Source organism: Lepisosteus oculatus, chromosome 4 (genome assembly GCF_040954835.1).
Source record: "Lepisosteus oculatus isolate fLepOcu1 chromosome 4, fLepOcu1.hap2, whole genome shotgun sequence".
In the NCBI taxonomy this organism is placed as follows: Eukaryota; Metazoa; Chordata; class Actinopteri; order Semionotiformes; family Lepisosteidae; genus Lepisosteus; species Lepisosteus oculatus.
In genome coordinates, this window is record NC_090699.1 from 46721558 (window position 1) to 46748530 (window position 26973).

The 26973-nt window shown below is 41.9% G+C and overlaps 2 protein-coding genes across 4 annotated transcripts; one reads left to right on the forward strand and one right to left on the reverse strand.

Annotated features, from left to right (window-relative positions):
* The first annotated feature begins 60 nt into the window (after positions 1–60).
* Positions 61–12544, forward strand: LOC102690536 (very long chain fatty acid elongase 6-like). Of its 3 annotated transcripts, none has more exons than XM_015347887.2 (5): positions 61–152; positions 1056–1116; positions 5542–5673; positions 7682–7833; positions 8154–12544. In XM_015347887.2, exons 2-5 carry the CDS (start codon positions 1103–1105, stop codon positions 8582–8584), a joined length of 729 nt encoding a protein of 242 aa, XP_015203373.1. In that variant the 5' UTR covers positions 61–152; positions 1056–1102; the 3' UTR covers positions 8585–12544. The 3 variants fall into 3 exon arrangements, with proteins under 3 accessions (XP_015203373.1, XP_015203372.1, XP_006630910.1); XM_015347886.2 differs by lacking the exon at positions 61–152 and adding an exon at positions 169–496; XM_006630847.3 differs by lacking the exon at positions 61–152 and having other exon boundaries at positions 514–1116.
* A 2889-nt stretch (positions 12545–15433) lies between these two features.
* Positions 15434–26091, reverse strand: aifm2 (AIF family member 2). The gene is given in 9 exon segments (XM_069187836.1): positions 15434–15582; positions 17596–17790; positions 21996–22104; positions 22517–22590; positions 22741–22756; positions 24925–25036; positions 25403–25508; positions 25919–26022; positions 26024–26091. Coding segments are annotated over 9 exon segments (933 nt in total).
* Between the last annotated feature and the right edge of the window lie 882 nt (positions 26092–26973).

Genomic DNA, 26973 nt, shown 5'->3' on the forward strand with positions numbered 1-26973 from the left:
CTTTCCAGAAGCTTGGTCACCTTGGAAACCAACCGACGGCAACCAACGCCTAAGGGGTGTGTCGCGGGAGCTGAAGCAGCTTTCTCCCTTGTAACGTTTCTCGTACGAGAATGACAATACCCCACCAGGAGCAAATGACAGATGACCGTCAGGTTTCTATTGAGAACTGTGATATTGCTATAGAAACCTTTCTTTATTTTTCTAGGGGTAACCTCTGAGAACAAATAACTTGCAACCTACGGAACTAAACTTTGCATATGGTTATTTTAACATGACCATGAGTACTTCAGAAATTAGAACATTTCATGCTCTAGAAAGTTTGATCTATTTTTGTAGCTAATATTTATATATCAAATTCAGTATACAATAAAACAATATTTGACCCGATTAAATTTATAACGTTGAGTCACTGATAAAGACCACTTACTACAGGTTTAACTCAACAAAGTAATAAGTAAACTGTTTACTCCTTTTTCCTCAACGAACGAAACTAACGGTAGGACGACAAAACGCTGTATTCAGCATTTTATATTTTTGAGAGAATAGGCTGACTTCAGTGTTTTTTTCGCCTTCGAAGTACTTTGTGGCGACCTCCACCAGGCAGAGCCATGATGGCCTCTGCTTCACAGGGCAACAGAGAAACGACCCCTTTTCATCCGCCGTGTTGGTTTATTATGAGCTGCAACGGTAGATCCAAAATGGCGTCATTGTTCCAGCCGCTTAAAGATGTTCGACCCCTCCCGATGCTCCGCCACTCCCATCGTTGGGAGGAGGTGTCTGCGCTCCCGTCCAGCCCGGCGCCCCTTTTGCTTAGTGCTTGCCGGCTGGGAAGAAAATCTGTTTGCAGGTGTCTTTGTTCGCACTAGAGCGCAACGGCTAGTGCGCACAGATATTGATTTAAGTAAAGCAAGCAGTTTATTTATTTATTGGGCTTTTACTGAATACGAGCATTTTTTCTTATAATAAAGACATAAAGTCACAGAAGGCCAGCTACACGTTATTGATAACCCTGTGGTTTAAAATGAATGAGACGGAGCATCCTCTTCCCCTCTCAGAATATGAATTCGAGCGGCGATTTGACGAGAGAGGTGCAATCGACTGGATGCAGGAAAACTGGTGAGTAACCATACTTTCTCAACATGCGGTATTTAAAACAGCATAGTCCGAAGAGCAGATTAATTCCTCCCGTGTCATCGTGCAGTGCGACGGCGTGTAATCTTTTTCTCCGAGCGGTCGCATGTACATCTCGCTATTAGTGTTCTTATTTTTAAATGTACAGGCAAGTAGAGGACAAAATTAATAAAATAAAACTAGGATGTCAGTTCCGTACAGTTTATGCATTCGCAATCCGACAATGGGCGCCTTAACGCACCCAGAAATTTTTTTTTTGATTTTTTCTAAAATAAATGCTACAGATTATCATCTGTTTGAGTGTATGAATATCTCCTGAGATGTTTTAAATGAATTAGTATGAACACTGTGTAGATAGATGTAACCTCCCACAAACTGACACTGCGATGAATAGTTAAAATTACTATGACTTTTATATTATCAACATATATGGACACTACACATTCTAAACATTACTAAAAAAACAGCGGGTCAACAAAGGCATGTTAAGCCAGTGAGTAACATGTTGTGTATTATTTCAGTGTTACTGTGTCCATCTCAGCATGTCCGCAAGCGGAGCCAGGCGGCGAGCAGGTCGTTGAAGGTGGCGCGTGTGTGGGCGGTGTGCGAGCTCGCGGGCCGTGGCAGCGCAGCTCCTGCAGACACATTGGCTGCGTTCTGGCGCATGATGTAGTTTCGGAGAATATACGTGGGGTGGGGTGAGAGTGCTCTAGTCTTAACCGGTTTACTTCTATTTGCCAAACATTAATACAGACACTTAAGTCTGGACTGTCTGTACCGATACTTCACCGTTAATGAAGAGACATGCTCAATAGACAAAGCGGATATGAAACCGCTCGCTTCAGGTTACATAATTCAGCCCCGGGGGTAATGTTACGCCTGTACTGTAATAATTCTTTACACTTCTGGACATCCCACTCAAAGCACTTTACAGGTAATGGTGATTCCCCTCTACCATCAATGTGCAGCCCCACCTGGAATATGTAACTGCAGCCAGAGTACACCAGTCCACTCAAAACACAAGATGAGAACAGAGTGATGGGGATTATTGGGAGGCCATCATTGGTAAAAAACAATGGGAAAATTGGTCAGGATGCCAGGGTAACTGACCACAGACATGTCAACAGGCAATGTGCAAAAAACAACAATAGGCAATATGCAAAACAACAAAAAGGTAACAGGTTATGTACAAAAATATGCATCAACAGAATGAAATAAAGGGATAGAAATTATGGGGAGTGAGCTTTTTGACATATATGGTAGAGGTAGATTTTCAATGTGTGTTTGAGTTTTTGGTAAGAAAGAAAGAAAAGGCACTGTGAGGTTCAGATCATAGGTGAGAGTGAGAGAGGCTGGGAGTTAAAAAGTTTGATAGTGCGAGGTAAAAACTGTCTTTGAGTCTGGTAGTCCGGGCCCAAATGCTCCGGTACCGTTTTCCAGATGGTAGCAGATCATAAAGTCTGTAGCTGGGGCGTGTGGGGTCTTTGATGATGCTTAGAGCTTTCCTCAAGCACCGTCTGTCTTAAATGTCCTGTATAGATGGGAGGGTAACCCCAGTGATGGACTGGGCAGTTTTCACCACCCGCTGTAGGGCTTTGCGGTCAGCAGCACTGCAGTTGCCATACCACACTGTGATGCAGCCTGTCAGTGTGCTTTCTGTAGTGCATCTGTAAAAGTTAGTGAGGATCTGGGGACATATCTTAGCCTTCTTCAACTTTCTTAGGAAGTACAGGCGCTGTTGCGCTTTCTTGATCAGACAGGTGGTGTTGAGAGACCATGTGAGGTCCTCGGTGATATGGACGCCAAGGAATTTAAAGTTACTGACCCTTTCCACTTCAGTCCCGTTGATGTGGATAGGGGCATGTCTGGTTTGCAGTTTCCTGAAATCAACGATCAGCTCCTTGGTTTTGCTGACGTTGAGGGTGAGGTTGTTGTCATCACACAACGTTGTAAGGAGATTGACCTCCTCCCTGTAGGGCTCTCTCATCATTGTCTGTGATCAGACCTACAACTGTGGTGTCATCGGCAAACTTGATGATGGAGTTGGTGTTGTGTTTGGCCTTACAGTCGTGGGTATAGAGTGAGTAGAGCAATGGACTAAGCACACACCCCTGGGGGACCCAGTGTTCAGAGTTAGTGTGCCAGAGGTGTGGTTTCCAAGCCTGACAGCCTGAGGTCTGACTGTCAGAAAGTCCTGAATCCAGTTGCAGAGGGTGGTGTTGAGACCCAGTGCACTGAGTTTCTTGACTAGTTTCTCTGGGATGATAGTGTTAAAAGCTGAGCTGAAGTCGATGAATAGTAGTCTTGTGTATGTGTTCTTTTTGTCCAGATGGGATAGGGCAGTGTGTATGGCAATGGAGATTGTGTCATCTGTGGATCTGTTGGACCGGTAGGCAAACTTGTACGGGTCCACTGTGTTTGGAATGGTGTCCTTAATGTGCTTCATGACCATTAATGACCAATAAACAGTAGAAATAAAAATATGTATTGCCAAATGTTGAAAATTGCTAATGTGAGGCATGAGAATGCATTGTCGTGATGTTTTAGGATTTATTCAACTGCCTTGAGTTGTCTGACCTCTTGGTGTGCTGCCATGTGAGACCAACACAGACTGCATGGTGATATGGTCAGCAATAAGCTACCAGGACCTCCAAATGGGAATAACCCAAGACTTCGCCTCTTGACATATTAATTTATCAATCTTGATTGCTTTGTGACTCTTGTTTATTTGTATCACAACTGAGGTCACCGGCTGATTTAATTGATTTCTTTTATTTAATGCAATTTGCTTTACACTGACTTTGTATCAATCAGGTGCATTGCCTGCTAGTATAAGCTGTTCCCCTAAGGTACCACTGTCCCTGAGCCTGTATCTGCTCTTCAGTGTGGAGGTGCAATTGTAATGTCTTCAGTTGCTTGGTAGCAAACAAGAAAGCTTTACAGGAAGACTGACCTACTTACAGTGAAGGAGCAGATTGTCCTCAGTTCTGAAACAGGTGTGTATTTACAGTGAAGGAGCAGATTGACCTCAGTTCTGACACAGGTGTGTATTTACAGTAAAGAAGCAGAGTGGCCTCAGTTCTCACACGGATGTGTATTTACAGTGAAGGAGCAGATTGATTTCAGTTCTAAACACAGGTGTATTTACGCTGAAGGTGCAGACTGGACTCAGTTCTAACGCAGGTGTGTATTCATAGTAAAGGAGCAGAATGACTTCAGTTCTGACAAAGGTGTATTTACAGGGAAGGTGCAGACTCGATTTTCAGTTCTGACACAGGTGTGTATTTACAGTGAAGGAGCAGACTGGACTCAGTTCTGAAACAGGTGTATTTACAGTGAAGGTGCAGATTGGACTCAGTTCTGACACAAGTGTATTTATAATGAAGGTGCAGAGTGGCCTCAGTTCTGACACAGGTGTGTATTTACAGTGAGGGTGCAGACTGGACTCACTTCAGACACGTGTATTTACAGTGAATGTGCAGACTGGACTCAGTTCTGATGCAGGTGTGTATTTACAGTGAAGGAGCAGACTGGTCTCACGTCAGACACAGGTGTATTTACAGTGAAAGTGCAGACTGGACTCAGTTCTGACACAGGTGTGTATTTACAGTGAAGGAGCAGACTGGACTCACTTCAGACACAGGTGTATTTACAGTGAAGGTGCAGACTGGACTCAGTTCTGATGCAGGTGTATACTTACAGTGAATTCTATAAACTACATAAGAGAGTCTAGAGGCAAGAGGAGGCTATTGGTTCCATGTAGCATTTTTGTAGTTAGAAGCTGGGCTAATTGTTTTAAGGCTCTCGTCTAGATGTTTAATGAAAGAAGCCTTAAACAGTGAGATTGGTCACTGTGAGAAAACTGTTAAGGACTCTGCTCACTGACCACTGAGCACTGACCACTGTGAGAGGGCTGGTAAGAACTATGTTCACTATGTTCACCATTAAGGACTCTCTTTACAAACCACTGTGAGACTGTTCACTGTGAGAGGCCTGCTAAGGACTCTTCTCACCAGTCACTGTAAGACTGATCATTGTGAGAGGGCTGTTAAGGACTCTGTTCAGTAGTCTAGCTGCTCCTCAGGGGTGTCAGGGTGCCAGCACTCACCTTTTTATTTTATGTGCCAAATAACAATTAGATAAAAATAGTAATAGTAAGGTTATTTTGTTGAGTGAATAAAATTCAATATTATTTTAAAGAGATTTTAAAGTTGATTAAGCGAGGAGCTTGTTTGATCGTGCAGTTGCTTTACATGATCTTCTGGCCTGGGTGGGAGTGTTTTTACAGGGAAGCATGAGAGATATGTATCCTATAGTTCAGACTGTTCCCAAGGCACAGGGGACAGCAGGAGGAGCCAGGTCCAGGGCAGTGCTCGTTGCTGACAGCTTTGGCATGTTGTCTGCCCACAGGAGCAAGGCCTTCATGTTCTGTGGTCTGTACGCGGCACTCATCTTTGGGGGACAGCACTTCATGAGGCAGAGGCCGAAGCTGGAGCTGCGCAAGCCGCTGGTGGTGTGGTCCTTCAGCCTGGCCATCTTCAGGTAGGAGCCTGTCGGGGAGCTCAGGTAGCGAGAAGGATCTGTACATAGAGTCGCTCATTACCTTGAATCAGCTTTCCATCCAATTTAAAATAGGGGTTCCTTATTTTTAGCCTTAATTTTATAAAACAAATCCTTTGATTTGGAATATTTTCACACTTTTTTCTCCTCTCAAAAATGTTGTTGCTTATGAAATGCCATAGTTAAAAGGCTACTGTAAGAGCTAAAGACAGTCAGTCAATTCACATTATTTTATTAAATAATTTTATTATTTTATTTATATTTGTTCTTTTATTAAGCCAATGAATTTCTCTATGGTGTGACTGAGAGCTCAGCACAAATGAAAATCTCTGCAATCCAGAAGAAAGGAGATTTGAGAGGAGACTTGATTCAAGTCTATAAGATCCTAAGGGGTATAGATATGGTCAACCAAGAGGACAGATTATAGTGAAATAAGGACTAAGAGAGTAATAACTCCTTTTTGCTCTCTCAGACTCTTGTCAAATTAATGAGTTTCTGTAATTTCTTCCCATGGTGTGAGGAGTCACCAGAAGTGCCTACAGTTGTCCTTCGGTTTTTAATCACCTCTGTCATGGTTATTCTACCTTTTTAAAAAAACAAAGGAGTGGGTTTTCCATACATGAGTACAAGAAGCACATTCAGATTAAATCCAGAGCCCAAGATGAACATGCATCTGTGCCACCCCACACACTTAATGTATGGGTGCAACATACGTACAGCAAGGAGATGCATAAAGATGATCAAGGAAATGTCAGATGCTCGAAATTCTGCAAGTGTATCACTTAAAGAAAAAATGCATCTTCTATTTTGTAAAATGCTTTTATTCCTTAAATGCTATAGTTATCAGTCAGTCAAAGTTTCCAGTCAAATTTGATAAAAAATGCCTTTTTACTTAGTTGTAGATAGTTATTCATCTTAGAAAAATTGCATAGTTGATTTTGTTACTTTTATAGGATGAAGCAGAACTCAGTACTTTTAAAGTAGTTATTTGTTTTGAAAGCATGTTTTGAAGCAAGGAGCTGGGCAAGGAAAGCAAGATGAACTGTATGCAGAATGTCAAGTGTTCCTGAACCAGGAGTGTCCTTTCAAGAATAGGGATTAGTCTGACAGCTAAGTGGCTTTGACGCACTGTTCTCAGGGTTTTATTGTTCGAGGCTGCTACTAGGGCTTTTCGAAAGCTTTGTTTTGGTGTATTAATTTGATGCCTGTATCCAAGGTGACTTCACAATAGAAGTGCATCAGGTGTAACGGCACATTATAATTTCAGTTACAACTGTAAAAATGTTGTTCATTGCCCAAACTATTAAAAAAAATCTGGTTAAACACAAAGGTTCTTGGTGGCCAGCAGTGCTTGGTTGCCTTAAACAAGAGACTGACTGCCATAACCTCCCCTGGCCAAAGCAATTCCCAGGTCAATTGCCATTTAGTGTCCTCTAGGAAACTAACTGGCCACCTAATGAAATTAATTTCTACATTAAACCTCAAGGTAGGATACAATATGGCCAACTGCTATAAACAATATGGCCAATCTTAAGAAAAATATTTTTAAATCATTTAATTAAATATAAACAGAAACCCCTTATAAATCAGCCAAATATTTGACATTTTAGACTTTTCCTCTGTGTTTTCTTAATGAAGTACAGGAACTGCTCCTCAGTCTCACCACCACATGACTGTCTGCAGGAAGTGATTTGGAATTTTTCTACATCACTTCCTGAATTTTTAATTTTTTAATTACATTTTTTAGTTAAAAAATTACACATTTTTTAATTATGCAGAGCAAAATCTTCAGTTACTCAAGGTCTCAAACTTATTTAGTAAGTTATACTGGAACACAAACCAATGAATGAGACCCTTGAGTTACAGGTAATGTTATTATTCTGGTTTGTGAACCAGTTTTACTTTATTTTATTTTTATTTTTTCTTTATTTCTATATATATAGATCATGGAGGCCAGTGCTGACTGACTGCCTATCTACTCTCTCCACAGCATCATTGGGGCAGTGAGGACAGGGCTGTACATGATGTATGTCCTCACCACCAGCGGCTTCAAGCAGTCTGTCTGTGACCAGAGCTTCTACAGTGGACCTGTCAGCAAGTTCTGGGCATACGCCTTTGTACTGAGCAAGGCTCCTGAGCTGGGTAAGAGAGAAGAGGAGGAATGTAGGCAGGTTGAGCATTAATCACATCAATACCAGGTCAAGGAGAAGGCTGTGTTTGGGCAACGTCTGTTCTTCAATGGGGAAACACTGCCAACTCTGTGGAAGTGCCTCAGACAGCCAGTTTTACCCTTTGGATGATGTGGTTCCAGTTCCTACTCTTCCCACTGAATGCATGCTTGTGCAGTGAGAATTTGAAAGAACAGTAAAAGAACGTCAGGAAGAAGCGGCACCACTCAACAGTAAGTGAGCATAGGTGTGCCAGATGTTGCCTGATGTGTCTGGCATCTTGTCCCCCTGCAGGTGACACTGTGTTCATCGTGTTGCGCAAACAGCGGCTCATCTTCCTGCACTGGTACCACCACATGACCGTACTGCTGTACTCCTGGTACTCCTACAAGGACCGCGTGGCCGGCGGGGGCTGGTTCATGACCATGAACTACATGGTCCATGCCCTGATGTACAGCTACTACGCAGTGCGGGCAGCTGGAGTGCGAGTCCCACGTCCCTTAGCCATGCTCATCACCACCACACAAATTATGCAGATGGTGATGGGGCTGGCGGTAAGCGGGCTGGTGTACCTGTGGATGCAGGATGGCCTCTGCCCCTCCTATGTGGACAATATCATGTGGTCCTCCCTCATGTACCTTAGCTACCTGCTACTGTTCTCGTCCTTCTTCTATAACACTTACCTCAAGGGCAACAGTAGCCGCAAGACCTCCAAGGCTGAATAGACCTTGAAGATAAAGGATTCCCAAGTGCTGGCCTTATATGTGGGTGTGCACCAGATGATTACATTGCAGTACACTGTCCTTTTCTATTTGCTGGTTCCCAGGTCTTTCTGTCTCACCAGGAGTCTCAATTCAGATTGTGCCACCTGGCTACTAATGTGTCGGCACCCCTGCCCTGCCACCTATGGAGATTATTAAGGATCATGGAGCACAAGAGAGAGACCTGGTAGCCAGTAAAGGCATCTGCACACTTCACAATGACCATAAGGAGTGCTCTGGTGGGTAACTGGTCTGCAGGGGGAGGGAAGAAAATTTTGCTTGTTACTGCATATATCTGTGCTTCCTGGCCACTTCATTAGTCTCCTTTGCTCTTGCTCTTGTGCCTCTGCTGCGCCCGTCAGTTTGAAATGAGCACTTCAGAGCGTCTCCAGTTATCTTGAAAGCCCAGAAGAGCAGTGACTTTCGGAAGGTGCTCAAATTCTTTCACTGTACAGTATTAGTCAACTGCTATCCAATTCTGGCAGTCTGACACAGGATCATAGGCACTTGTGAGAAGAGGTCACATTCCTGCTTCTATCAGCAGAAAGACAAGTATCTATGCAGTTCTCTCAGCCTCCTAGTTAGCATTAAATGTTGTCTCTCTACTGTTCTGAGAGGCAGTCTCATAAATGGACTAGTTGGTGGAGTAGAGATGTGTCGAAGGAGAGGTCTATCTCACTATTTCAACATATTTATTAAAATACTGAGATGTGCTCAAAATATACATTTCTATATTGATCGATCCATAAATATTGCTCTTTAGACCTCAGAAGTGCTTAATACCATAATGGTCTGACATGGAAGGCATAGTTTATTTAGAAGCTACCAGGAGACCTTTTGTCATAATGATTTTGTCAGACTTGCCCCAGCGTGCCTGTGAACAGAAGGTGCTTAGTTAAATTCCGTTTAATTCTGGAAACTGTCCTGCCTGCTGTACAATGCGCTGCACCAAGTCCAAGAGCTGCTGGTGCATCAAAGTCACTATTTTTACAGATGGAAGAGGAAGTTATCCTGTTACTAATTATTACAAACTAATAATTAGGGGTTATTCTCTTACTAAAGTGGCCACAAGGGGCTGTAGTTACATCAGTTGTTCTACCCATAACTGTCCTTATCAGTTTTGCATATGAATATTTCAAACCAACCAGTTGCAAAACATGAAGTTTTATCAGAACATGGCATACTTTGAAATGTTTAAGTGAGAAGGAATGAAACAGTTTGTAGTTTAACTTAACCATCATGAAGACTTACACATCTGATGAAAGCTTGTCCCTCAGGAATATTTCGTACTATGACTGAATTCCCTTCTACATATCAGAAAAGCAATTCTTAACCTGTTTTTGAAATGGGTCTGCACTGATCTTTGGTTATTTCAATACAAATGATAAATGATAGCACATTAATTAAACAGATACTATCGACCTTGCAGTGGATTGAGTGTATGGCTGATATCAGGGATTTGAAAAAATCAATGTTCCAAAGATCAGTGGGACAAAAACATCTTATCTACTTTATAAATATTCTTCAGTTTCTGAAAATGAGTTCTAAGGAAGAGAGGCTATTACACTTAATCAGCCAATGTGAAGCACTTCAGTATTAAGACAGGTTAGACTTGGCTATGTTGTCATAGCTTAGAGCAGTAGGCTGGCATGGCAGGAATGACAAATACAGACCTGCAAGACAAGGTTTTTCCTGTTGATGTGCTTCAGAGAGGTATGGAAATGTGCCTTTGTGCTGCAGATGACATGCCAGTAGAGATTCTCTGGAATGTCTGTCATTCCTGTATCACAGCACAAATCCAGAATAACCTGAACCCAGCAGCCCAGCTCCTCATGGTTTGCAAACCCTTTCCTCATTCTTGCAATATCTCACGTTACCTTCAGTGGACTAACTTGTACCTTGAAGTGCTGATGAGGCCAGGTATGTTGTCCCTGAGTCGGGTCCCTCCTGTTCTCTTCTGGTTCAGGTTGAGTGGAGAGTGACGGAAACAGGCCTGCTTTCTAGGGGTTGTTGCTCTTCTGCGTGATCTCCTGCTGGGATACCAGCCTCGACCTGTGAAGAGACGTGTTTTTCAAACAATCTGGTTAAAGGGGACATGGAAAGCCCTCTTGCTTGATGTGATATTGTATGTAATAAATCAGGAGAATGTATTTTTTTATTTATTGGCAGATTTGGAGGTGGTATTAGGTACAAATAGTACCATACTCTGATTTTTTTACACCAAAATAAAGCAGATTGTCTGAAGTTAATATATTTATTTTTGCTCTCGGGAGATTACAAAATGTGTTTTTTTACAACTACAGAGGGCCTTTTGAGGCATTGCTGTATGTCGTAGACTAGCTTATCAGTGAGTTGGTAAATGTTTTGTCCTGACCTCTTTTTCTAGTGTTGGTACCCAGTATGCTCAGGGCCAAGGATTGTAAGCAGACCTTCAGGAAGTGGAGTTTATTTCTTCAGCACAGAGGACATGTAAAGGCTGCAACTGAGGTTTCCTTTAGGATTGACTACCTCGCTCTAAAGCAAATAAGCAATCTTTTTATTGCAATAACATTTGATAAATTGGGCTTTTTAATTAGTATTTAACACCAAGTTAGATATTAACTTTCCCATAATTAAAAGTTGTTCCTCTCTCCAAACACTTTGGTTCTGGATTGTCCTCCATTATTAAATACTTAAAATAATAATTTAAATTGTTTTACCAATACATACACAATATGTGTACAGTATGTATTCAGTATTCTTCAGTATTGTGAAGAGATGTAGTTTTTTCTGGACAAAAAAATAAATTGCTTATTTAATTAGAAATGGGAAATTAAAGCATAATCTTAAAGACACATCATTCACAAAAACAGACACATACTGTACACGAGCAGTTAAGTGTGTTATTTAACTGCTCTTGGGAAAATGTTGGAAGACCAGTTTGATGTTACAGTTATTCCAGTGTTTATAGAAAGACTGAAATGACTTCTGGCTAATGATTGCCCTTCTGAAACAGTTTTCAAGCTTTTGAGAGTCCAGCTGATTGAAAATATCAGTGTCCAGTTTGTATGTTTTATTACATTTTGGTGTGGTCTATTTCTTGGTACGTACCGTGCTAAATAAAAAGCAGCTTTAAACACGGAACAATGAACAATAGGGAGGTGAGCAATACATTGTTAAGAGAAGCTTGTGGGAATTAAAATAATAATTTTAGCATCTGGAAACATCTTTTCTATTGTGACTTGAAGTGAAGCTTGTATCACTTGGTGTTGATAGGCATATTCTTTTGATAAATGGCAGCAGCAGAATGATTAAAATATGAAAAGCTTAAACTCTGCTAAGGGAATGTATTCTGCATGTTTTCTCTTTCCAGCACAAGAACTACAGGGTCTGTTGAATTCAAAGCCACATATTGTACTCATACAGATTCAAGTTCTTGTCTATATTGGGAACAACAAAAAACTACAGCTAGAGAAGTCACAAAATAATCATGCAATGTATTTTTACATCTGCAAAGCAAACTGGTCCTGAAAACAATGTGAGCACTTTATAAAACATATAATCTAATTGCAAAAATGCTGTAAAACATTCCAATTATCCAGCTCTTATATTGTGTCTTTGTGATAGGCTTGACCACTGAGCACATGAAGTTGTAGTTTGTATTTATTGCACACAATACAATAAATAATGTACAGAGAAACAAAGCAATGGAGTAGTGAATGTGATTCCCTTCCACAACATGCTTGTCTCCAGTTCACCAGGTGAGTGTTACCACTATTGCTGTCTTGTTCTTATGTGTGCTGTCATGTAGCATCAATGACACTTGCTTCCATAGTGAACCTGGGGGTCTTGTGCAGGTGTCACATATATATTCCAGCTTAAAATAAACCTTTAAAAAAGGGATTTTTTGTTTAATGAAAATGCATAAAATAAAAATAAATTTTATTATGTTGTCCCAATCTTTTTTTAATACAGGTGAAGGCTGTACTGCATGTCTTGATTGTCATTTTCTGAAGACTGTTTTGAAAGGCTAGTGCCCATGTCATGCCGATAGTACTACAACTTTTTTGAAAGCCACACCCGATACATATTACTGTGCAACAAATGTTTGCATTACCCTAGAAGAGGAAACTCAGCAGACAGATGTGTACAGCTGCAGAGTACAGAGCATTCACAAAAGCACCTACAGCCATTCTTAGCAAGCCACAGCCCAACAGCATAACACTGCCCTGGTCTTTCTGTAAAACAGATATATTTAGATGCAGTGGGGTAATTTTGCATGACAAGACAGGACCTTGGTTTGACATCCTCATCTGAAGGGCTTAGGCGTGGCAAGGAGTGGCTGCTGTATGTTTGCACTTTTACAGGATAATCAGTTACCAGTTGGACCAGTACTGTGTACGTGACTTAAACAGCAAAGAATGCCAACCTCTTATATGTAGCCATTCTGAGTCTGTTGTTTGAAGGAAGTGCAGTAATTTGGGGATTCTCTTAAATAAAAATAAATTGTTTACACTTGGTGGTACAATGCAGGGAGTGTCTTGTGTGGGGGGCGGAGCTCCGGATTAAGGGAGACGCGTTGCCGTGGAAACCACACCTGACGTGAATAAGTGAATGAACGGCAGGTGTAGAAGTGGTTTAAAGGAGGTTCCTTGCCGGCAGCAGTGGTGAGAGAACAAATGTGGAGGTTCTGCTGTGAGAGAGCTGGGCTGAAGCATGACAGTAGCATGATAGTAGCGGGTGTGAGACACTACAAAGCGGGGCGATGATTAGACCATTAGCCGCTGTAGTAACCCAGTGAGGGGGGTGGAGAAGAATGACAATTGCGGAGGAGATTGTGAGAGGAATAGCCTGCGAGGAAAAGAATGAAAACGTCAGTCTGTGAGGAGACTGACAGAAGAAACAGAATTATGAGATTGTCTAAAGATTTAAAGGGACAGCATCCTGCTAGGGTGTGAGAGCAAGGGTGCTGTGTCTGCTTATGAGTACGTTGTGATTTGATCAGTGAGTTAGTGTGTGTGGACCAGAGTGGGTTATGTGGTAGAGGGACCCTCCCCCTGGCAATATATTGGTATCGAGGAAGCAAGTGGGGTCTATCTAGCTGCACCTTCTCGGACATAGTGTAGTGGTGGCTGGGCACAGTGAGGTGTGCTGGCAGCTGCATGGTGTAATGCAGTGGTGGCTGGGCACAGTGAGGTGCGTGGGCAGCTGCGTAGATGTAACACAGTGGTGGATGGGCACAATGTGAGGTGCGCTGGCAGCTGTGAGTTCATTACCTAAGGGCGTAGAGTGAGGTGCCAGAGAGGTTGTGAGTGTGTGTTAGAGATGGACAGTGTGTTGGGTCTTGGCATGGTGTGTAGTGCTGAAGATACTCGGTTATGTAGATAGTGTGTATTTGTGTAACCCAACCTGGTGGCGTTAGGAAGAGGATGTTAGGGTTGGAGGGGGACCTGGGAGTCTGAGGCACTGGTTGAGTGTGAAACAGTGACCTAATGGAGTAGGAGCAGGAGGCTCTGTGTTAGGGTCTGGGAGCAGGAGGTTCCTAAAAAGGGCGTGACAGGGGAGATTGTGAGCCTATCCACGCCCAATGCGGTGTCAACTACCCCCATGGCACTACAACTTATATAGCACTTTTCTAGATACTCCACTCAAATTGCTTTACAGGTAATCTGGACTCGTCTCAACCACCACTAATGTGCAGCAGCCACCTGGATGATGTGATGGCACCCATAGTGCACCAGTGGGAAATTTGGCCATGACACAAAGGTAACACCCCTATTCTTTTTGAGGAACTCCCAGGGATTTTTAATTACCACAGAGAGTCGGGACTTCAGTTTTATGTCCCATCCAAAGGACGGTGCCTTTTCTACAGTATAGTATCCCTGTCGCTATACTGTGAAATAAGGACCGACACAAACTGCAGGGTATGCACCTCAATAACACCTGACCTCACTAACACCTCATCCAGCACTAAACTTAGTTTTTTCCCAGTAGGTCTCCCATCCAGGTACAGGCCAGGTTCATTCCTGCTGAGTTTCAGTGGGTTGCCAGTTGTGAGATGCAGGTTGATATAGCTGCTGGGTCTGGTGCTCTTGGGGCTGCCTAAATCAGCTGGGATGTATCCCAACAATCTAATGAAATACAAGACGTGTGGGAAGACAGGCTAAATCAAGCTCTCCGTTCTCTACATAGATTAGTGAACAAACTCCAGACTAAAGAGGCACCATACTAAACAATTAAACCTTCTTAATATTCTTCAGAAAATAACCCCAAATACTGTACATCTAGAAAATTACTTAGTAGCTGGAAAATGTAGTGTTTATGCAAATATTTAGAACTAATCTTGGCAGAACAAACTGTACCCTAAGCATGATGAATCATGCAATTGTTGGTCAAAATTTTATACTTTGTGTACATGGGTCAGGTGTAACACTTCCACCCTCGTACATTGCTGAAGAATAGTGCTGTAGGAATTTAAGCTTAAAAGGCTTACTGTCAAATTGACTGACTACTAACTGTTTACTTGATGCCTTAATAACGTTCACAGACTAGAGGATGTTTACCCATCTAATTCTTCTCTAAAGAAGCCAGAGTGTCAGTTTCAACAAAATGACAAGGATAGACACTGGATCATAAAATTTACTTCATTTTTTAACAAAAGTTAAATGTTTACTTCAAAAATGTAAGTACAAATTTGTTAAAAGATACTTTTAATGTATTCTGTCTAAGGATCTTAAAGTGAACTGCAGGGAGCAAAAGGGGTCTCTGCACTGAAGAAGCTGGTCTAGCAGGGCCACGGTGCTGACTGGTGATGACGCAGACGTGAAAGCACGTTCACTGCAAGGCCACCTGCCCCATCTCCCTGCAGCTCTTCCATAACAGCAGATTCATGTTCTTTCCCTGCACCACCAGGGTCCTGGCTAGTCGGATGCCACTGAACTGTCCCACCCCACCGTCTCGTCCAGCCAGCATGGTCATATACCCTGGGGAAGGGTGAAGAGCACACAGGAGGGAAACCACTGGTATGAGGAAGTGTGTCCCAGGAGTCACTGTATCAACAGACTGTAAAACTGTATAGCCTCAACCTGTCTGCTTATCGCTCTCCTTCATGAAAAGCCTCTTGTGTGTTTCTCTTATACCTATCTACAGACCTTGATTGGGCACCAGCCTGAGGACACTGAGCTTCACTCTTGCTGACCTGAAGTCTCCTTTTACAAAGGACTTACAGTATGTGGGGAATTAACTGTGCAGCCCAGCCCTGACAACATGACTGCAGAAACCAGAACTGAGGGAAGAGAATGCAGAAGGAAGATTTCCATTTTATTTCCTTAATGACACCTGACCCAGATTCCACTGAGTAGACTTAAGCATGATCACCATGCTGTAACACACAAGGAGTCCCACTTCATCCTTCCTGTTATTGTCTCCCTGGTGTCTAAGAACAGGAAAAACTGGTCCAGCCAAACATAGCAGGACTGGGAGTAGCACCCTGCAACCTACTGATAACCATACATCCAGTTTTTGATGTTGACATTCTTTAAACCACATTGTATACCCATTTGGCCTCCTTTATAGGCTGGTTAATCATTACTGGTATAGCATGGAATTACAAAGTAATTAATTTTAAAACATTTATTTTCAACCACAATTTTGAAAATGAATATTATGTTATGATCAGAGGAGGTAGCAAAGTTTAGCCCAATTTCCATTCTCTGTCAAGACTGCTCTATGCCAAAGATTTTCAATGATGGTAATTATTTTCAGGTATTTGCTTAACAGGCTATGGACTAAGAGGCAAGTAAACACAGGTGATTTACTCAAGTCCATTAATTTCCCTGTGAATCATTAAAGACCCTCATATGGAAGAAAATCCATTCAACAAAGATGGAACACAGTATAAACGGAGACACTGAAGAAAAAGAGATGAGGCAGAAAGTCTGAGAGAGACAAGATTCCAGCTAAATAATCTAAACATTTTTATAGAGAACTGCTGTTTTATTTATTTTGGGAAATTCTAATTTCGTGTGTTGTGGAATCCTTAGACCAAAAAAGTTCTCTCAAAATTTGGTGATGAATTTTTATAATTTCCATTCACTTTTTGGTATCAGTGTTGTAGGAAGGGAATTTAGTTTTGTTAATGTTTCAGGATGCATTTTTTTCTCTTTTTTTGACTGTTTAGGTGCATAGTGTTTTCAGTTTATAGGGGTAGAATTCTGGGTTTCTGAGTATGTACTTGTAAAATTGTGTTTTATAGTGTCATGATAAACCTGGATTTATTACTCAATCACCAGAGCTCTACCCGAGAACAAAAAGATCTTGCATTTCACAAAATGCTTGGTTATTTCCTGAGTATGCCTTTTTCATGTTACACCTGTAGTTTTATTTGTGAATCTTGGGCCTATATTATTGCCGCCCAAGTATTCCAGGTTTTATGGCTTTAGCAACAGTGACAGGTGCTACAGTAATCAAACACAATTATGTGTAATTTATTAAATTGCAATATAGCAAATGAATCCTTGTGAGGAAACCCAAGTACTAACTGGTACAGGCATACACACTAGCGCATGTGGAGCTCTATGCCACTTATTGCAGGTGCGAGCCTGGGTCATATCACCACAATTGCCAACAGGTGCATCACCTGCCTTCAATGAATTTAATGGAATGTGGCGACTCCACTCTTCTGACCGAGTGAATCTTGTCAATCTTTAAGCAATGCAATGTTTTTGTAATAATGTACATTTTTATTGATTACTGGGATTTAAGAAGAAGTACATGGGCTATAAATAAAGGCAGGAAGAAAAGACAGGCAAACAGCACATACAGATAGCCCCGTAAATTGTGCCAGGTGAATGATAACCTACCTCCCAATGAAGCCAACATACTTTCATGGACTGGCTGTCCATTGCAGGAATACCTACATAGCTGAGGTCTATCTGCATGTGTGCTACAGAGTTCAGAGTGATTGCATTTGCTTCTAAAAGAGAATTAATTAGTACCTGGCTTGTAGCAAGAGAGAGGCTTGTTGGTCAGACTGTGGATGATGTTGGTAACTGCCACCCCTGCATGCAGGCCAGCATGGTAGGCCATTTTTGGCTCCTTGACATCAGCACAATCACCCACTGCATACACATTCTCCCAGCCCTCCACCTGGAGGTGAGCTTTCACTCGCAATGCTCCATTATCTACCATAGCTGCACCTGACAAACATACTTGTTGAATAAAGCTGGGCTCCTTCTCAATCATCAGAAAAAGAAAAGACCAAAAAATGTATGATCCCCTCTACCATCACCATAATACAAATCAAGAACATAAACAGATTATTCTGACAAAGAACTCTTGTGCTCTCAGCACTCTTGATTTTAACACATGGCTATACATCTTCCCAGCAGTATCTTTATGAGATGCATAATAAGATGCACATATCCTGCAATCACATGAGGAGGGCACTGTTGAACTCAACAGGCTGCAGGTTGAAGGAAACTAAACATTGCATCATCTGTTTCTAAATGCTAAGACAAAGAGGCCTAGGAGATTGTAGAGACTGTTACTACAAAAATGATGCTTACAGGCTAAGCAGCGGGCCTCTAGAAACTAGTTTTGTACCTCACATTGTTCTTATTGTTTAATGGCCAGTCTTTCCAGAATTAACATTCTGACTGCGCTTTAATATTTGGATGCGAAAGGTTGAAATCTGATCTTCAGAAGATGAAGATGTTTTGCTGTTCTCTTTCAGCAGAAAAAAACTACAAGAACTTTTATTTACTGTATACTGCACATAGCCCTGAACAGTAATAATGAAACATGGTGCAACTGTGAAAAGCTAATTGAAAATCTCTATATTAACTTCAACACACTGACAAGCAGCTGTTCGTGGACTCTGAAGTACAGCTTTCCCTCATCAACTGTGGTGTTGCATCCCTGAACCACTTGGATAAATACTGACAGTAGGGGGTTAGGTTCTCATGGTCCTTGTTTCAATCATCTACCCCTAACATAACTTGCACCTTAAAAATCACAAATTCTACATCAGAAAGAAAGAAAATATATTTAAGAGTAAAATGAAATGTTTATTTTGATGACTAAGAACTGAATACAGTAGGGTCTTGACATTCAAGAGTGTTTGGTGCAGAGAACCAGCACAAAGATCCAAATTCACATATTACAAGTCAACTGATACATAACACACATGTATACATGTACAGTACAGTCCATAAGTATTTGGACAGTGACAGAATTTTTATTGTTTTTGCTCTGTACTCCAGCAGGAATCACAACCCTTTTTATACATAGTCCTCCCATTTTAGGGCACCAAAAGTAATTGGACACATTAACTTAAATAAAATTGTCATGTTTAGTACTTGGTTGAAAATCCTTCTCAAATTTAAGTATTAATACACTGGCTTTAAGTTAATTAAAATAACACTAACAAATTAAAACAACAGTAATCATCCCTCCACTACACCCAGAGGAAGCCTGCACTTTCTCTCTCTGCCTTCACAGTGATGCCGTTTCCTGCCCGTCTTCCCAAAAGGTGCCATCACAGAACCAAGAGCATTGTAACAATACGAAATCAAGACCACGTTTAGAAGCTGGGTAACAAGTACTTGGGCAGGGGGCATGGAGAGTCTCACTAATCTAATGATCCTAGGCTGTTGCGTAGCTAATTTGAAAGTTGAATTTACTTCAGCTTTGTTTCATCCTGCTCTACACTTCTCCCATCCAAGACCCTGTCAACTAGACCAATTCATGAAATAACAAATGTTCAAATGTTAAACTTACAGATTTTCAGAGCCTAATGTATAGTTAACGGAACACTAAATTCAAGTCTGCATGCTCACAGGAAAAAATGCCACTGAACAGCAGCTGAGAGGTGTGCTTGGGACACAAGAGGGCAGCAGAGTGCCTCCTGTTTGTGAAAAAGCCAAATACAAGGGTTTCCCTTTCCTCCCTGAGTGCCCTGTCTCCAATTTCTTACGACAGCAAAAGCCTCAATCCAACAGCTGAGCTCAAAACATGCTTCACATCCCGCTTTCCCATAGTGCCTGAGTCTTACCCAGGGCAGAGGCATACTGTAGGTAGTGGAGTTGACCTTATTCCCTGTGCAGGGGATGACCAGGTCAGCAGTGATCTCTGTGCCTTTGTCTCTGATGACCGTTGTATTCTTCTGGGTCATATTGAGTGAGAGCCTCAAGTTTGCTCACCTTCTCTACTAAATGCAATAAGAGGATGATTTCAGCAGGGAAAGGTAATAACAGTTGACAGTAATGCTGGAGTTCAAGGAAGAAAAAACACCAAAAGATTGTGCCACTTAAAAGCAAGAGAACTTTTGGTTCTTATAATTGTTCAGAAATTGTTCAGACCCTGTTTCACATGATTTCCTTTTTCCCACAGCCTTGCTGTGCCTGTAAGCATAATGATGGAAGTTGATTCTGAAAGAGGCAACAATAATTTTGCTCCAGTTTGTGTTTGTTATTGTAACAGTTGCAGAGTGTTTATAATATCACATAACCTATTCAAACAACTGTACTATGAGCACTGTGAACTATAAAGACACCTTCATAAAAGGGACCAATGTAAGGAGCACACACTAGAGAAAACTAAGCCAACTACAGTGGCTTAATGTGAGCATCGATTCTGTACATCTATTGCACAAGTGCACATGTAACTTCATCACACAGTAGACCATGATTTGCTTCCTATATATAAAACTGAAAACTTGACACAAAGATAAAGAACACACATAACAAAACCAAACACTAAATCGACAAAACTACAGCAGTACCAGATACCTGAATCATGTGCACAATGCAGGGCGTGGTGAAAAAGTTCAGGCAGAATGCTGACAATTAAGGAGAGGTGCTAAACTGTAAAAAAGGTGCTATAATTAAGAAACATAATTAAGAATTAAGAAATTAAGAAAATAATTAAGAGACCACAGGTGGTGCGGATAGGCAATAAAACATCAACACCACTCACCCTGAGCACTGGAACCCCACAAGGCTGCTGTCTGAGTCCAAGGTTGTACTCCCTATTTACTCACGACTGCACAGCAAGACACAGCAATAACGGCATCATCAAGTTTGCCGATGACACCACTATAATAGGACTGATCAGTGATGATGACGAGTCCACTTACAGGGATGAAGTTGTACAGCTGCTTAATGTAATGTTTTTTAATGTTTCTTTATTAGCCCTATACAATTTCTTGCATTAGGAATGCGTCTTTTCGCATACCCCAGCTTTTCTCCATGGAGACACAGACACAGAGACAGGGAGAGAAGCTTGGGGTCAGAGCGCAGGGTCAGCCATTGTACGGCGCCCCTGGAGCAGTTAGGGTTAAGGGCCTTGCTCAGGGGCCCAACGGAGTAGGATTCCTCACCAGCCGCAGGATTTGAACCGGCAACCTTCCAGTCACAGGCACAGATCCTTAGCCACAGAGCCACCACTCCGCCCACAGGTGGTGTCATAGCAATAACCTGGACTTGAACATAAAGAAAACGAAAGAGCTAATAGTGGACTTTCGGAGACACAGGCCACACACTCACAGCCCACTCAGTATTGATGGAACGGAAGTGGAAACAGTCACCAGCTTTAGGTTTTTGGGAATTCACATCTCTAAAGATCTAACCTGGACTGTGAACACTGACTCTATCATGAAGAAGGTTCAGCAGCGCCTTTATTTCCTGAGGTTCCTCAAGCGATGGGGATGCCAATACATGTGTTGGTGAACTTCTACCGCTGCACTATCGAGAGCGTCCTCACCAACGGGATCACCGTGTGGTATGGCAACACCTCTTCGCGAGAAAGAAAGGCACTGCAGAGAATGGTCAATATGGCCCAGAAGATCATCGGCTGCGGTCTCACCGAGATTAAACAGCTCTATGAGGACCGCTGCCGTGGTAGAATTCTGGCCATCACAGAGGACAGTCACCACCCAGGGCATGAGCTCTTCACCCCACTGCCCTCAGGCAAGAGATATAAGAGCATACGGACACTTACCACTAGATTCTTCAATAGCTTCTATCCACAAGCAGTGAGACTGGCGAACACATTTAGCCATCCCCCTCGGACCACACCTACACCATCACCATCTACCTCATTGTAATGTATTAATTGTACGTCTCCAGTCATTGTTTACATGTCTGTATTGTTTACATTCAAACTGTCTGCATGTTTACTTGCACATTGTCTATTGTTTGTTTGTACATTGTCTTGATGCACTGTTTGCACTTTGTTTTGTTTTTTACACTTGTTTTACAATCGAGAGACTTTCTGTAAGTAAGAATTCCATTGTACCAGTACAGGTTACATATGGCAATAAAGTTCAAGTTCAAGTTCAAACACACTGTTTGAGAAGTTTAAAGAGTCTGTCAGGAGTTTGTCTGTTTTTTAATACCTAACACCAGCTGGACCCCTTTATCTAACAAGACCTCCTTGGCTTGCTGTCGGACACTGGGCAGCAACTCTGGATCCGCTAGAGCGACATGTGAGTGTATCAAGACAACCTAGATAGAAACCAGAAAAAGAACTGTGTTTCATTACCACCCAGGCAGTCACCAAGTGCCACGGACACTCAGAAAGAGACACACATACAGGCGCCCAGTGTCACCAGTACATAGACAGACCAACACACACAGACAGGTGCCCAGTGTCACAGGTATACGGATACACAGAGAAACACTGAATGATGTCCTGTGTCATTGGCACTCAGACAGACAGAGAAACACAGACTGGCACCCAGTTTTAACAGCACTCAGACAGAGACACACAGAAAGGTACCTGGTATCAATGGCACTCAGACAGACACTGAAACATAAACAGGTGCCCAGTGTTACTGGAACATAGGCAGACAGAGACCCATAGATAGGAGCCCAGCATCTCTGGTATATGCAGATAGACACTGTAGAAGCTCTTTACCTTCTTGTGAGGATACTCCGTTTTGATCTCAGCTGCCATTTCTATTCCTGTTGATCTTCTGCCAATCACCACCACTCTTCATTGTATCGAGTGGTAGCCCTATTTTAATAATGGGTGTGCTAAATGTACAGAACATGCTGGCTAATACATATTGTGGAAGACCGAGTGACATGGGTCAAGACAGTGAAAATGCACAAGAAAGGTTTTCTGTTTGCACCCAAGACCACTGTCTTTCTGCAACTAAAGCCTGTGATTCTTCACACCCGTGTATTCAACCAGAGAGAAATGAAACAGATTGCAGGATGCCAAATGGCATCTTCCTGTCCTGTCTTGTTTATGTTTGAAAGACATCTGACACTGTCCCTTTCCCTTTATGTTCCTTTGATATGTTAAAGTCTCACTAATTTTAATGTATAAAAAGGAAAGTAACTTCAGTAAAGTGAGCATATCTTACTGAGTGCTAGGGAAAACCCTTTCTCTGTGATATGCTCCCCTTCAGCTGATTGAATTAAAGATCTCTGTTTGACAATCTCCTAACCTGAGTGAAGACTGAGTTTTCATCAACAATATGTAACGCACACAAAAGTACAGATATATTGGTTAAACCATATTTAAGTCAATATTTATTACACCTACATAAACAGCAGGTAACTGTCTAATAGCTACAGGGTGTTAATATTCATGGCTGTAGAAGAATTCTCCTCAGGGCATCCTAGAACTAATCTCCACCATGAGAAAGAGCTGGTGGCACAGCTTCTGTGCTTGATAACAACAAAAACAAGAAATTACACAGGAGGACATAATCAATCAATCAGAGTGCTTACATGAAGCTCAATTTCACCATCAATTTCACCCTTTTCAATGCTACTAGTGTAAATATCTGGCTTGCATTTTGTCAAGACCATGCCTTCAGACATTGTTTGCTTGTGCCTGCTCACTTTTACAGCTGTATTATCTCTGTGAAGGCAAGTGAACCTAGCAGTATGGCTTTTAAGGAAGAACTTACAAATGATTATCAAGGAAGAAAGACTACATATCCCAGTCTGAGAAAAGGCAAAGTTCTATATTACTTAGCATTCACAGTAACAGGCAGTTTTATGGGTGCTAGAAGCACTTTAGATGAGGAAATCTGGAGGCCTTGATGGTATTCTACTAATTGCACATAGGAAAACTAGGGTTTCTCTTCATCAGTTCACAAAATTATTCTAGCAATCTCTAAGGATATATGAAATACCTGTTGAGTGCTAACGTAGCACCATCCATATAAGCGATATCAAAAACCAAAAGCAATTACAGACCAATAAATCTTACTTCTGTTATATAGTTGTATAAGATAATGAAAACTATAATTTGAACTAAACCAGATGGTCATCTCTTAAGTTTAAATAACATGACTAACTAGTTAGAGTTCTTTCAATAAGCAACAATAGTAATGGATTCAGACAGAGCATTTTAATATGGTGTTTAAGATTTTCTTAAGTCTTGATTAAGTTCTTCATAGAAGACTAAGTCTCAAAGTGCAGGGACTGGGCAATCACTAAAATCGCTAATATCACTTAAACACAAGAGTTCTCTGATATGGGGTGAATGTTCAAATTGGGGATTACACATAATATAGTAGCAGTGCAGTGTCATAGGGATCTACAGTATGCTAAAAATACTGTTCTTACTAATTCTTATCAATAAATATGAATACATGTGAAATTCTGGTATATTTAATAAACTAGTAAAGTTCACACAAGAGATTAGAAAACAGTACAAACTGTAAAGGAAATTCAGTAAGACATCAACAACATTCAGTACCTGAATACCTGAAAGAGGTAGTGATGTAGACAAGCGCAAGGTATTGCATACATGTAGGAAAGCCAAACAATAAATATAAAATGAAAAAAGCTAAGCTGGAAGAAGAAACTTCTTCTCAAAGGTGATGACTAAAGGATTTTTCAGTTTTAGAATAAAACTGAAATTTAGAATTAACAGTGAAACCGTTTATTGTAAAACTGTTATTTATTTTAGAATAAACGGTGAAACACAAAGTAGACGGAACAAGTGGAAACCACAAGGAACAGCATTTAAACAAGAGAACAGGAAGCACTTGTTTACACAAAGTGTTGTAGGGGTCAAAGTGTTATTGATGCTGATACCCCAGTTTCTTTCAAAAAGAGAGAGATGAGAAACTATTAGCAATAAATGAGCCAACTGGCAATTTCTCTTCTCTTGTGGTAAGCATTCTAAAGTTGTTACATTCTAATGCAGGGTGTTTTGTGGGATTAAAGTATTGTAAAGTTATCATGTTACCTTATAAACATTCCAGATTTTAAAAAGTGGAGCTGAACACTGACAGCTTATAGCCATCTCAAAGGCAGTTTCCCTCTGAGCCAAAGCCTCTGTCCAGAGCTGCTGCTTACCTGCTTCACCACGTCCTCATACTTCCCAATGGCTGCGCCCATGATGGTCACCTCATTGAACTTCCCTGGAAAGGGCCCATCACAACCAGTGCACAGGATGAGGTGAGAAAACCTGTTTTACTGGAGCAAGGTCAACGAAAAAAAAAAGTCAGCAAGAAACAGTGTATGCTTAAGAGTCTCACAGCAGTTTTCAGATATCTTTATAGCAAATGCCAGGGTGAACTTACAAGAGTATTACTGTGGCTATATAGTCTAGGTCTATTGAAAGTGTTAAAAGTGCTAAGTATAAAGACTGTAGATAATCCTCTGGAAGAACAGAAGTGGGGTAACAATTCACACTGTACGCCTGGACCCCAAAGTGAGGACCATTACTTCCCGCTCTCCCAGGGCGAGTGTGGCCCCAGACTGTAGCTCCAGACCCCAGGGACACGACTTCTACTCCCTGCTCTCCCAGGCCGAGTGTGACCCAAGACCATACAGTACCTCTCTGAGCTGTGCCTCAAAGTCAATCTGCACCATGCGGCCCTGCCAGAAACACTCCCCAAAGGTTTTAGCATAGGGGATGAAGGTCTGCGGGGCGAAACCTGGCTGGACAACATGCTATGTAAGAAAAGGATCTCCTTTAGCAGGATCTCCAGGGGGAGTGCACCCTCGGACACAGACACAGAGTGCAGGCTGAGAGGGCAGTCAGCTCCTGCCTGCCGGGACAGGCATAACATTAAATTCAGCCCCTAAATAATGCAACAGACACAAAACCCTAATTTCAGCTTGGAGGAGGTATAACCCCAGCTCTGCTGAAGCTCAGTTCGATTCTTTTACATCTAATTCTATTGTGGTAACTCATAAATGCACTTGGAAATGGAAAATAACTAATCAATGTGAGCCAGGGAGTACTAGGACATATATCTTTTAACCCATGAGCTCACCTTGAAGGTGTGAATGTCCCTGTATAAGGAGGGCATTCATGCTACTAGCCCTTGATGAGGGTACTGACCGGTCTGCAGTGATGCTCGCAGGGAGCTGACGTTGTGGTGAAACGCATCCCGGAGATCCACCAGAGTGAAGGGGACCCCTTGGACTGCAGTTGCCTGGCGGCTGCAATGCCCCAAAGCCTCCTCCCACAATCACGACATGGACACTGGGGTCCACTGACAGCTGGCCTCCCATCTCACAGCCCTGAAACTGGACCAAAAGCACAGATTAGCCCTACTAATCCGGATCCGGGAAGCACCAGCACCAAGGTGACTGAGTTCAGTCAGTGCTCACTGGTGAAGAGAGCTCTGCTCCAGGATCAGGACCCCCAACACATCACTAACATCAAAACACATTAAAAAAACAGGGTAAAAGCAATAATGAGTTAATCTGACTAAATACATGATAACACAAAGTGATAGCCTGAATTTGTGCCTTTTATTCTTTTATGAGTCTTTTATAAAACTATAAACGCGTTTTTTTCAAACTTTGGAATTCCAATGTAACTGCTTGGCTCAGAAGAGCCAACCGAGTCAGCCCTTGACCCCAGCGTGCAGAAGTTGTCAAAACATGTTTTTCAGCAGAAATAAACACGTTTGGGCAACTTTGGTCATCCCCCTGCAACTGCTGGGGCAGGAACAGCACAATTTTCAAAATGTGTTTTTAATCCCGAAATAAAGACGTTTTTTCAGACTGTGGAATCCCAATGTAACTGCAAAGGAACAAGAAATAGGTTTATTCCATACTGAAAAAAAGAAGAAAGAGAACACAACGTTTCGGCCGTGGAGCCTTCTTCAGGTGTCCCAATGTAACTGCCTGGCTCAGCAGAGCCCACTGAGTCAGCCCTTAACCCAAGTGTGCAGAAGTTGTCAAAACGTATTTTTCAGCAGAAATAAACACGTTTGGGCAACTTTGGTCACCCCCCAGTAACTGCTAGTGCAGGATCGGCACACTTCTCAAAACGTGTTTTTCAGCCTAAAATAAACGCGTTGTTTCAGACTGTGGAATCCCAATGTAACTGCAAAGGAACAAGTAATAGGTTTATTCCATGCTGAAAAAAAGAAGAAAGAGAACACA

Coding starts and splice junctions, on each gene's coding strand:
- LOC102690536 (XM_006630847.3), top strand. CDS start 1,022: ATGAATGAGACGGAGCATCCTCTTCCCCTCTCAGAATATGAATTCGAG. Junction 1,117..5,541: donor GACTGGATGCAGGAAAACTG/GTGAGTAACCAT, acceptor GTCTGCCCACAG/GAGCAAGGCCTTCATGTTCT. Junction 7,834..8,153: donor GAGCAAGGCTCCTGAGCTGG/GTAAGAGAGAAG, acceptor GTCCCCCTGCAG/GTGACACTGTGTTCATCGTG.